Here is a 13,535-nt window from a genome sequence, read left to right as displayed (position 1 = left end):
TCACTTCCTTCCCCTCTCAAAGTCACACAGTATATATACCCCACACATCTCCATGCCAGCATTCTCTGAAGATGCCAGCCACAGATGCAGGCAAAACATCAGGATAAATTCTTCCCAAACATGGCCACACAGCCCAGAAAACCCACAGAAAAATAAAGTTAGAATTGTTCAAGATTGTATTCCCCATCACTATGTACAGATGAAAGGTGGACGCAAAGAAAACGGATAAGAAGAAATGAACTCATTGAGACGCTGTGGCTGGAGAGGAGTGCTGAGATACGGAGGCCAGGAAGAGGACAACAAAACGGTTTCCTGAACAGATCAAGCCTGAAATCTCCCTGGAAGCCAAGATGATAATTGAGGCTGTCAAACTTTGGCCACATCATGAGAAGGCATGAATCAGGGAAAGGACATAACGTTAGGAAAGGGTGGAGGGAGTAAAAAGAGAGGAAGGAAGGCCCCATGCTACCTGGATAGACTCACCTGGGAGGCCATGGCTATGAGCCTGCAGGACCTGAGCACAGAGGCATAGGGGAGGAGCTGTCTCTTTCACAGGGGGCCAAAACGTACGGCAGATTAATCTGGTCTGAGACCACATTAAGTGCATTGAATTTAAATTCATAGAGATTACACTTGTTTCCTGCATTTAAAGACACCCAATTTAGTCACAACAGGGGAACCTTAAAAGAAGAGGCAGCAACGACTGAGACTTACCTCAAAGTAGGGTTGCCATAACCTGGTTGCAACCGGGTTTTCCCGGTTTTGGCTGCACCTGCCCGGTCACGGCACGGTGCAGCCAAAACGGGAAAAGCCCAGTTGCAGCAGGGTGCTGGGGCAACCCTGGGGCCTCGCTGCCCGCCTCCTCCCCACGCCGCATGGGCCGCGCAGAGGAAGAGGAGGGCAGCGAGGCCTGGGCAGAGGAGCTGCAGGGAGGTGGCGCCTCCTGCGCGCAGCCGCGCCAACCTCCCCGCCTCCCTGCAGCCTCCTGCAGCCTCGCCCTTCCTCGTGGCCTCTGTGGGGGCCGGGAGGGAAGGAGGGGCCCCTCGCACTCGCCCAGGCCTGCGCTTCCTCCGCGGCCTCTGCGGGGCCGGGGAAGGAAGGAGGCCTCGGCGTTCGCGCTCGAGGCCTGGCCCTTTCTCTCCGCCGCCTCTGTGGGGGCCGGGGAAGGAAGGGAGGCCTCGGCATTCGCCCGAGGCCGGGCCCTTCCTCCGTGGCCTCTGCGGGGGCCGGGGAAGGAAGGGAGGCCTTGGCGCTCGCCCGAGGCCTGGCTCTTCCTCCGCGGCCTCTGCGGGGGCCGGGGAAGGAAGGGAGGCCTCGGCGTTCGCTCGAGGCCTGGCCCTTCCTCCGCCGCCTCTGTGGGGGCCGGGGAAGGAAGGGAGGCCTCGGCGTTCGCCCGAGGCCTGGCCCTTCCTCCGCGGCCTCTGCGGGGCGGGGAAGAAGGGAGCCTCGGCGTTCGCCCGAGGCCTGGCCCTTCCCTCCGCGGCCTCTGCGGGGCCGGGGAAGAAGGGAGGCCTCGCGCTCGCCCGAGGCCTGGCCTTCCCTGGCGGCCTCGCGGAGGCCGGGGAAGGAAGGGAGCCGCGGCTCGCCCAAGGCCTGGCCCTTCCTCCGCGGCCTCTGCGGGGCCGGGGAAGGAAGGGAGGCCTCGGCGTTCGCTCAAGGCCTGGCCCTTCCCTCCGCCTCTGTGTGGGGCCGGGGAAGGAAGGGAGGCCTCGGCGTTTGCCCGAGGCCTGGCCTTCCTCCGCGGCCTCTGCGGGGGCTGGGGAAGGAAGGGAGGCCTCGGGGCTTGCCCGAGGCCTGGCCCTTCCTCCACCGCCTCTGTGGGGGCCGGGGAAGGAAGGGGGCCTTGGCGCTCGGCCCGAGGCCTGGCCCTTCCTCCGCGGCCTCTGCGGGAAAATGAGGACAAAATTTTCAAATGTGGGACACATATTTCTGTGTCCTACATTTGAAAATTTTGTCCTACATTTTTCCTGTTTTGGAGGTCCAGAGTTATGGCGACCCTTCGATAAGGTTTGCTACTCCAACAAGGTAAAACTCTTTCACTGGACTATAATTGGCAAGTTTTCCCTATAGAGCATCTGTTTTTTTCCAGATGGATAGTGGCCTAAATGGAGCAGTTAGCTTCATACAGGATAAGAGCAGCCTGGATCTCAAGGGAATTACTTGGTTGCTAGAGTCGAAATTTCATTCCCTGCCTTTGGCTGCCCTTTGTCTTTGGTCCACACAGAGGCCAGGAAGGGCAGTGTCCTCTACTTTACATGTTAATCTGGATGTCACATAGCCCAGAAAACCCACAGAAAACTATGGATGCCGGCCGTGAAAACCTTCGACTTCATATCTAATTTTAGTGTTCAGCTGTGCATCTTTACTCTTTAGGATATTGTCTAGTTGCTTTATAGCTGCCCAGTCCATAGTAAATGGTGGTATTCCCTTCTGGTGCATATGTTTGATTGTGTATTTACTGATAGTGACATTAATTCCCCCCACCATGGCTTTTGTTGTTGTTAACTGCCCTCAAACTGACCTCAACTCATGGTGGATGAGACATCCCCAAGACTCCTTATCCTCCACTGCTCTGTTTAGGTCTTGTAGATTGAGGCCCGTGGCCTCCGTCATTGAATCTATTCATCTGGTGTGTGGTCTTCGTCTCTTTCGACTACCTTTTATCTTTCCCAGCATTATTGTCTTTTCTAATGAGTTATGCTTCCTCATGATGTGATCAAGTTGAAATGTTATTGCCTACATTTTATGGTTCGTTGTTCCCCAGAGCCCACTTGGCCTCTGCCTGCAATGAGATCCCTCCAGACCATCTTAATTGATAACAAAAGTCTGAATTCAGAGACTTAGCCATGTTAGTCTAAAAAATCAGTATGTAAAGGGGTCTTGTAGCACCCTTTGACACTAACTGAAATAAAGAAGTTGGTAGCAAGAGCTTCAGCCTACTACCTTAGACTTCAGCCTACTACCTTAGATGTATCTACAAAAGTCGATGAAAGCTCTTGGTAACAGCTTATATCTTTCAGTTAGTCTCAAAGGTGCTGCAAGATCCCCTTGCATAACAAAAGTTTGAGTAGTTCTTTGCCTATAAAATTCATGGGTCACCATACATTGACTTGAAGGCATACTCACACAAACACAACATCACTGGGTAAAGTTGCTATAAACCACAACATGTTTTATTCTGAGGCCTAATTCTCACTTACCTGTTAAACTGGGGCCCGAACGTGGTTCCCACTGTCTTTGTATTGAAACAAGGACAGTGCCAGAGTAGCCACAGGAAGACCCAGGTGGAGAGGCCAGGCTGCATGGCGGAGAGGCCTGGGGGACAGAGGAGGCAGGCTGGAAAGAAGGCTGAGGATGGAGGGAGGCATGGCTGGGGCAGAGAGGCCAGGAAAAGCTACTGCCGGTTGGAACCAGGGTGGATTCGAACCGTCTGGTTCCCACTTGGGCTGAATCAATTTATTTATTTATTTCTAAATAAATCGATTCAGCCTAAAAAAACCACACCATTTTATCAGCGTCTTTTTGATGTGGGTTAAATGGGTAAAAACCATGCCTCCCCCCCTTTCTGAATTGCTTCAGTGATAAGAATTAAGTGGGAACCATGGTGGTTTAAACCAAATCATTTGGAATCAGGCCTGAGTTCCCCCCCCTCCTTATTTTTGGTATTGCATACTGCACAAGAGGTGAGAAAATTGGTACCAAGGAAGATTTCTCCCCAATCTGTTCAGTATTACCTGTTATTTTTCATGACCATGCAATACATTGCACAAAGTAGAAGACAGCATCACTGAAACATTGGCTAAAAATACATTGGCATTATTCTTAAGACATAATGCAGCTTTTGAAGCAAACCAGAATTGACAAAATTTATGTAATCATTCATATAATGATGAAAGTGAGCCAGTGTGGTGTAGTCGTTTGAGTGTTGCACTATGACTGTGGAGACCAGGCTTCGAATTCCAGATTGGCCAAGGAAACCCACTGTGTGACCTTGGATGAGCCACACTCTTTAAGCCTCAGAGGACGGCAGTGACAAAACCCCGCTGAAGGAACCTGCCAAGAAACCTCTGTTAGGTTTTCCTAAGGGTCATCATAAGTCAGAAACAACCTGAAGGCACACAACAACAACAACAAAAACTAAATTACAAAACCTGGGATGAAAATCCAGACTTTCTAGCTGTCTTGAACCCTGCACCCATGGTGCAAAACGAGTGCTGGTGTAATTGACAATGCCTTATAGTTTGAATATAGGGTTATGAAGACTGAAAAGTAATGGTAGTCTGTAAACACCGCTTTAAGTGCTGTAGCTCCATTCTATGGAATCCTGGCATTTGCAGTTCTACAAGGTCTTTAGCCTTTTTTTGCCAAAGAGTGCTGGTGCCTCACAAAACTACAAATCCCAGCATTCTGTAGGATGGAGCCATGGTAGTTAAAGTGGTGTCAAACTGCATTATTTCTACAATGTAGATGCATCCAAGATGTTAGAAGATAATGTCTACTAGCCAAAAGCATGTGTGGCAGCCTGTGTGTACCCATAAAGCTATGGGTGTAGTGGATGCTAATATACAATATAGAGTATAATAATTTATAAATTAATTTCTTGAATTTAGAACTCAATAAAACAGTACATCAAATTGTGTGTGTATGTGTGTGTGTGAGAATGTACCTTCATCTTGCCTGTGGACTTATGGCAACCCCAGGAATTTCATAGGGTTTTCTTAGGCAAGGAATACTCAGAGGTGGTTTTGCCAGTTTCTTCCTCTGAACTATATAATCTATAGCACCTAGTGTTCATTGCTATTCTCCCATCCAAGTACTAGCCAGAGCTGACCTACTTGGCTTCTAAGATCAGACACGATCTATGTCTTTAAGGCTTTTAGACCTTTTTACCACCTTCTTGTGGGAGCCAGCATAGCACAGTGGTTAAAGCACTAACTATGACTCTGGAGACCAAGATTCGATGCCCAGCTCAGCCATGAAACTCACTGGGTGACCTTGGGGAAATCACATGCTCTCGGCCTCAGAGGAAGGCAATGGCAAACTTCCTCTGAACAAATCTTGCCAGGAAACCCCCATGATAGGTTCCTCTTAGGGTCATCATATGTTGGAAATGACTTGAAAGCACGCACCCCACTCTGCCTCTTATATAGAAAATTGACAGATACACTGTTTATGGTTTAACAGATTTTACAAATGCACTCTCACTTGTAGAGAGTCTCTTAGAGTAAAACACAACTATTCAAATGAAACAGGTTTTAGAAAGCTTGTATACTGACTAAAGAACTGCTGGACATAGAGTTTTGACAAAGAAATGTGTTCCAGTGTTTGAAACATTATGCTTCTTTTTTAAAAAAAAAAATAGGCTAAATTACTGCCACATGGTTTAAATTGCATTATCAACAATTTACAGGGCATTATAAACACTGGCCTCTAATTGATTCAATATGTACTAGGTTGTTAGGATGAGCCCAGATTTTGTTTTCAAGAGCCAGTTACATGAAAGATATACTGGTATATTTTGCCTGCCTGCAAAAGATATCTTACCCATCATAACATCTTTACTAAGGACTGAAACAACATGCAGGCATCTGACATCTCAAATGGTTTTCTCTCTCTCTCTCTCTCTTACCTGTTTGGTTTGTAACATCTTGCCTGACAAAGAAGCCCATGGAGCTTCAAAAGCTTGCAACAAGTATATTGTGCATTTTGGTTGCCCAGTAAAGGTATCACTGATAGATTTTTGTTTAAACTGGTGAAGAGTGAGTTCAAGGAGAAAAAACGATCACAGTATTTTGGTGTGTATGGCCATGCCCATGGGGCATCACCCCTGTGGGAACTATACCTATTGCAGATATTTTCAAAATGACACAATTTGTAGACCATGCCAGTTATAAAAGGTACACTTTGCACCATTTCATTGCTTGCATTAGTTTTATTTCTTCCATGCAGTGCAAGTAGCTGAAGGCTTATGTGTGTAAAACAAGTAGGCTCTTTGAAAAACACACAGGGGAACAACTCTGCGATATACCATAAGTAACTAACTGTGCAATGTAAACAAAAGTAGGTACTCTTTTAATGAGCCATTTCTTGGAGTAACTCCACTTTGCAGTAGACTTTAGATTTAGAGCACTGTAAAAGATAAATTTCACAGATGATAGGATTTTGCTGGAAAAGGGCATAAGAGTAGATTCAAATCTTGGCCCCTTCAGGCCTGAACAAGGAAACTGACTATAAAATCTTTTATAGACTCTTCTTATATTCCGTTTTCCTTCTCTCAAACATGTTCATAGTGTCCCTGAATGTTATCTATTTGCCCAGGAGACACACTCACACACAGCCTTCATTTGCATGCTTTCATTTTACCAGCAAATAGTATTGAGCTATCCTGATCACACAATTCCACAGTTTTGACTTTAAGTGGATATGTGCAGATTATAGGCTGCATATAGCCATTGAATTCACTATTTATGATGTTATGTATGTACTTGTCTGTTGTACTGTATTCTTTGTATTGTCCCTGAATAAGGCCTTAGATTATTTACAGGTTGAATTGTGTTGGCTTTTGTCTTTCTTCATGTTGAGATGTGTCTACTTTTCGCTTCAGGATTTAACTGGATGCTCTCCAGTTTTTTATTCTTTTTATCAGCAAGTAAGCCAAATCTAAACAGAAAAACTAATCAAAAATGTGTTTTTTTTTCCTAAACAGGAAATGTCTTATCACCTTTCCATTCTGTTTGCCTTACACAAAATAGTATGAAAGCAGATAGCAAGCCCTCTGATAGTCCTTCGGTTCAGCTGGGTCCAAACACACACACTTAGCAGTTGACATGATCAGGAGTCCTGGTGTGTGTTAAACAAGCACACATTTATTTAAGAAGACAATACAAAATCAAACTTCTCAGAAGTAGAAACATAAATTGACTTGGTATTCCTTCAAAAGCATACCTATTTATACCAGATGGTACAACTCAGTACTGTATTTTAATTTTTTTAAAGTTAGAACATACTTTACAAATAATTAAATCTTTCTCTTTCCACAGTGCCCATCCACTGGGAAAACTGATTTCTTTTAAAATAAGTGGGAATCTAAGTGCTGATTTAATTGTTCATATTTATTTGGTACTCTGCAACAGTGTGCTCCTGATGTTCAAATTCTATCAGACTTCCTGGTATTCTCTTAACACAAATGATTTTGCACAATTATGTTTCTACTGCATTATTACATCAATTCAGAGACAGGGTTTTTTTAAATATTTTAATAATTGCACTGACCATCAAAGGAAAGTTTGCACCATTACAGTTACCTCCTTTTAACATCAGCATAATGCCATTGTATGACATGTTGACTGGGATAGCCATTGGTGTTCTCTGCCATAGATATTCTTTAGGCCACACTGTTTCTCAATTTCAGGAAACTACTAAAATATTTTTTCTTCTCAAAGGAAAATCAGTTGAAAAGGCTACAGTATTTTTAAGTATCCTCATAAACCAAAATTTAAAAAGTTATCTCATTTTATGTATGAAATCTATAGTCTTACAATCTCCAGTATTCTGAAGGATAAAGAAAATGGTGGCCAGCCTTTGTAACTTATAGCCTACATATCATAAAGCTTGAGTTGTTCTTTGATATCAGTTTCAGACATCTCCCCGAATGTGTCTGGTTTTTCCTTTAAGAGAGTGAAGATGGCAGTCAGCTGTTCTCTTTTAACCCTGCCAAGAAGAGAAGAAGAGTAACAGAAAGGAAAATGGAGATGGCACTGATACATAGGCTAAGAGTTCCCTCATACAGGATTAATGGAGTGGGACAAAATCATTCATAAATGCTTTTGTTTTCTGCAGCTGTGTCTGGTGATAGTGAAATGTATACTCATGGGATACATCTAATTCTAAGAATCCAAAATCTGCCCTGTGGTATAACATTTGAGCAAAACTTTCCCCTAACATGCAAAATGGAAAGTTGCATACACACTTGGTGTGAAATGCTGGGTCTGAGTGCACACATTTTATTTATCAGGAGAAGGGATGGCTCCCATGGTCTTCTCAGGCATTACATTCACAATGCTCACAGAAGTCACTTCAGATGCATGGGGTGGGGAGAACAGTTTCCCCAATTCCATGAGTTTCCTGATGCTGTGTGCATTTTTGTATGTCACAAATCAGAGAAATTGCTTTGCTTAAGACCAGTGAGTTACTCTTTGTTCGCCCCAGTTTGGAGATCTTGAAGGGCAAGTGTTATTAAAAAGATAACACAGGAGTATGTCTAACAGCAGGGAGGGATCTGTTGCCATCCAGTTCTTGGATGTCTACTCCTACCCCCCACCCCACCCCCAATCGTTGGCTGATAGGTCTTGGAATGTAGTAACATCTGGAATGTTAAACCAACTCACGCTCTAAAAGTATTTTTAATCTTAGCATCTGTCCCATCTCTTAGTATTTAGAACAAGAGTCAGTTAAATGTGATTCTCCAGATATTATTGCACTACAGCACCCATCTGCCCTAGCCATTATAGCCACTGGTGTGTAATGCTGGGAAGTGCAGTCCAGCAACATCTGATTCTCACCCTTTGTTTAAAATGTAAGCCTTAGATGCTGTTCATACACCATGCATGCCTCATGCCCTTTGAATGTGTATGGGTGTAGCTTTGACTCATCTGAATATGGAACAAGATTCATCTTTTCATAGACACATGCACATCTGAAGTGCATTACCATTTAAAATAGATAATGGTTCCCAAACATAAAATTCTTAGGATCTCAACCTCTCTGATGATGAACAGCTCTACTCACTTGATTTTAGCTGAAATTTGAATATCATTACTTAGGGTAGAGATGGGAATGTTTGGCTCTTCAGCTATTGTTAGATTGTAACTCCCATCAGTGCTAGCCAGTATTTGATGGCATTTTCAGGCAAACATCAACTGGAGGGCCACTAATCCAGTTTTAGGGACAATAACTGAAGATTAATCTGGAATCTTAGGGGAAAATACCAATAGAAAATAGTCTCATGTCAGTTCCCACCCCCACTAAGTTATATTAGATCTCTTAGAACTGAAAGTAGAAACTAGTTTGGATTGTTTAAAGACCTAACAGCCCATTAAAGCTCATTGTTACATGAACTGTTATAAGGGAAAAGCCTCTTCATTATTTTTCTAAAGCAATTTTCGTGAATCATATATACACATGTCGATCCAAAAGTGAGCCCCATGGCTTTAATGGGTCTTCACTGCCAGGTAAATTCATTTAAGACTTCAGCCTAATTCAGGGCATCTCTAGAAAATGTCTACACCTCTACAAACTCATATTAGAGAGGGCACCCCTTCAGGTAACATCTCAATGTGTTAGGGGTCAGCATACAAAACAGGGTTTTATGCTGAGTCAGACCATTGGCCCATCTTGCCCCCAAATGCTCCTTCTGATTGGCAGCAGCTTTTGGGGGTTTCAGGCAGATACTGTATTACCCTAACCCTACCTGGACCTCTGTAGTAGTTTCCCATCCAAGTATTAACCAGGTCTGATCCCACTTAGCTTCTAATGTCAGATAAGATCAGGTGTGTTCGGATGGTAGGGACCAATGTAACTGCTGTAGTGTAGAAAAATACAGTGTCTCCTACTATAACTGTACCACTGGAATCACTTGTTCTTGTAAGTGACACCACTTGAAAGCCTGGTGGCAGCATTCTAAAATGTGACATTTTCAAATATTTTTCAGAGACAGACCATTTATATGCAATGCACAAACACATACAAGACAGACCAACATGTAAGTAATGCAGGTTTCACAATGGCTAAAAGAACAGGTGTCATTGTCACAGAAGCCTCAGCAGGGCACCATCAGATTCTGGGCATCCATGTCTAGAAGTGAATTCAGAAATATTCCCATATGTATGATTAATCATGGATCTTTTTTGCCTGCCACACAGTGGTTGTCCTTAGTCCTGGTGAGGCAGTGATTGTATGGTGACTGGCAATGCCTATGCAGTGGCAGGCCTTTAAATATTAACAGCAGCTCTGCAGGATGAACTGATTGAAAAATGGCTTAGGCACCAAGACTAGAATGTTGAAAGGACATCTACATGCTTGAAACTATTCCACCTACTCCAATGCACATTTTAATGAGACTAAAGTAGTCTAAACAGTCTGAAAGCATCAAATCCTGTCTGAATTCAGAAGTAAAGCAGGGTCAGCCTTGGTTAATATAGTATTTTGAACATAAGGTAATAGCAGGAGCTGTAGGCTATATTTCTGAAAAAAGAAATGGCTAACCACTTCTGAATATTCCTTGCTTCAGAAGATCCAAGAACAACCCTAGGAAATTCACAGGGTTGCCATAAGTCAACAGGTGACTTTAAGGTACATACTACTACAACTGCTACTAAAAGTAGAAATGTTGGCTGACTTAGGTTCTTGAGGTTGGTAGCTAAAGGAAGCTTACAGGAGTATAATACAAAAATAGAATTGGTTGAGAATGCTTGGGCTCAACATGCCTTTTTGGCTATTACTTAAAAGAGTGCCATTCTGTCCCCCGTATTTAAACAAGGATATAAAGGAATATTAGCATGAGCCAGCCTACAAAAGAAGTTCAATCGTCTATTTTCTGTATTTTAAAACAATGCAGCAGTATAAATGGCAGTCTACAGTGGAAGATGGATGCTAGAAAGACTTTTAAGAGGGGAAAACCTAAAGAATACTTCTCTCATGCTAAACTTTTTGCAGGATGCAGCCTCGCACAGCTGCATTTGGCAAAGCAAGTATGAAGAACATTTAGCTTTCCAGACATTGAGCCATGCTGGCTTGGGTTTCTGGAAGTTGAAGTCCAAAGCATCAAGAGAGCCAAAGGTTCTCTGCTCCTACTGAGAAACAAAATGCACACAACAGAGGAAATCTTCATGTGGCTGATCATCACAGGTAGTTTGGCCCAGTCCTAATTGTTTGTGAGAAATGATTAATAGTTTTTCCAAACCAATTGCTGGGGTGACGGGGGGGGGGGGGGTGGGCATATGGAGATTTTGGCGGGTTACAGACCGCCAAAAAATACGTATGGAATACGTATTAGGGTTAGGAAGGGGCGGTGCTTCCGCACCCCCCTAACCCTAGTACATATTCCATAAGTACAACATGGCGGCGCCCCTTCCACATGGGGGCCGCCATGTTTACGTATCGGACGCATAGCATCCAGACGTGTCACGGCGCCTATGACGTCGCAAATGCACCAGCGGCGCCTCGCGACGTCATAGAGGCGCCACAAGAAGGAGCTCCATTTTGGAGCTCCTTTTTTGCTCCGCGCGGGAGCCGCACGGTGTGGCTGCTGCGGCTCCCTCGCGGAGCAAGCGGCGGCCTGTAACCCACCATGGTCACTTCTGTTAAGAGTGATTAACTAAGTAACATCAATCAGTGTATTGGCTATGTTGTGCAAATGCCTTTAGTGTATAAGCTTCTTTTTTGACCATTCAAAGGAGATGTATAACAAGCTCCAGTATTTATTGTTATTATTATTATTATTATTATTATTATTAAACTTTATTTCTAAAGCGCTGTAATTATACACAGCGCTGTACAAAGTCGGTAAAATTAAAGAGAATATAAAAGCCTGCCCAAGGCGTACATTCTAAAATAATAACAATTAAAAGAGGAATAGATAAAATTACCATATAGAAAAGAAAAAATAAATTAAAAACATCAAATATCAAACAAATCACATCACATCAAATATTGTCAGACAGCCAGATGACAATCACAAATTCCCTGAGAACGCTTCCCTAAACAATATGGTTTTCAGCTCAGCCTTAAAGCTGGTTAGGGAAGTGATGAGCCGTGCATGCAGAGGAAGAAGGTTCCAGGAATGAGGGGCAGCAAGAGAGAAGGGGCGGATCCAGGATGGGGCAGAGGAGATCCTGGGTTGAGAGAGGAGACTTTGGCTACCAGAGTGGAGAGTGTGAGTAGGGATGTAGGGAGAGAGAAGATCAGTTAAATAAAGAGGGGCCAGCCCATGCAGGGCTTTAAAGGTGAGTAGCAAGAGTTTGTACCTGATGTGGAAAGGAAGAGGGAGCCAGTGAAGGGAGGACAACAGAGGGGAGACATGATCATAACGGCGAGCGAGTGAAATAATGCGTGCAGCTGAATGCTGAACATAAATTAATGGGTGGAGATGAGAGGGGAAGCCCTGCCAAGAGGAGGTTACAGTAGTCTAGTCGTGAGACCACTAGGGCATGGACCAGTGTCTTTGTGGTAGAAGCTGAGAGATATGGACGGATTTTGGCGATATTGTAGAGAAAAAATCTGCAGACTTTGGCTGTAGTCTGGATCTGAGGGATAAATGACAAAGAGGAGTCAAAGATGAAACCGAGACTGTGGGCTTCCTGGACCGGCTGGATAGAGACGTTATTGACAGAAACAGAAAAGGAGTAATGAAGGGTGGGCTTAGGAGGGAAAACAAGAAGCTCGGTCTTGGACATATTGAGCTTCAGACGCCGATGGTGCATCCAGAGGGAGACAGCTGTTAAACAGGATGACACTTGCTGCTTTAGCTCTGGCGAAAGATTAGGGGTGGAAAGGTACAGTTGGGTATCATCGGCGTACAGATGGTAGGAGAAACCAAAAGAACTGATAGATTTGCCAAGGGAGATTGTGTATAAAGAGAACAGAAGGGGACCCAAAACAGTGCCCTGAGGAACTCCAACAGATAAGGGGACAGAAGACGAGGTCTGACCACCCGAGACCACTGAAAAAGATCGATCTGACAAGTAAGATGTGAACCAATCGAGAACAAGGCCCGAGAAACCAAGGTCAGAGAGTACATCTATTAGGAGACAGTGGTCCACGGTGTCGAAGGCTGCAGACAGATCGAGTAGGACAAGGATAGAATAAAAGCCATTCGCCTTGGCCCGCAAAAGATCATTTGAGATCTTAGTAAGGGCCATCTCTGTGGAGTGCCGTGGGTGAAAACCAGACTGGAAGGGATCCAGAATGGAGTTGGTTTCAAGAAACTCAAGACAGCATGAATAGACAAGAGTGGGTGACACTCTAGTTCCTTCCTAATTGGTTTTTCTGGTAGCAGAGAAGCCACAAAAATATATATTTCCTTTAATGAATCATAAGGTTCAGTTCTTTGGTATATCTGGGTCAGAGCTTGTAATGTTACTTTAAAAGCTAACTGGGTACAATTATAATTCCAGTGCCAGAAGTAGGGGGGGCATTATAATTTTTAAAAGTAATACTTGTTTCCAACTGTAATTGAAATTGTTACTTTTAGTTACTTCTCTAAAAATGCTGCAAGCCAATGGCCTATGCTACCAAATGTGCTCTCCTCCTATCTGCCTCCTTGTCACCTCAACATGCATGAACCCACACTAGAACCATGGGATATTCTAATGCCATCATTTATTAAGATCACACCTGATATTTAGTTACACTGAGAATTTAGTTACTCTGAGAATGGTTCTCATTGAATAGCCATCATAATATAGTTATACCTTAGTTGTTGCCTGAAGAAATTAGTATTTTGGGGGGGGGGGTAACTAGCTGTGATTCATGTTCTT

General features: G+C 44.0%; 1 protein-coding gene across 1 annotated transcript in view; it reads right to left on the bottom strand.

The window, feature by feature from the left end:
- Positions 1-6,855: 6,855 nt before the first annotated feature.
- MXRA7 (matrix remodeling associated 7) overlaps positions 6,856-13,535 on the bottom strand; it is a 56,030-nt gene continuing 49,350 nt past the window's right edge. The window contains exon 6 of the mRNA XM_042447550.1: positions 6,856-7,710. Within this exon, the coding sequence (XP_042303484.1) occupies positions 7,596-7,710 (115 nt within the window). The 3' untranslated portion in view covers positions 6,856-7,595. The remainder of the gene's footprint in view (positions 7,711-13,535) is intronic.

Source organism: Sceloporus undulatus, chromosome 2, assembly GCF_019175285.1.
Source record: "Sceloporus undulatus isolate JIND9_A2432 ecotype Alabama chromosome 2, SceUnd_v1.1, whole genome shotgun sequence".
In the NCBI taxonomy this organism is placed as follows: Eukaryota; Metazoa; Chordata; class Lepidosauria; order Squamata; family Phrynosomatidae; genus Sceloporus; species Sceloporus undulatus.
This window is presented reverse-complemented; position numbering and strand designations above follow the sequence as displayed.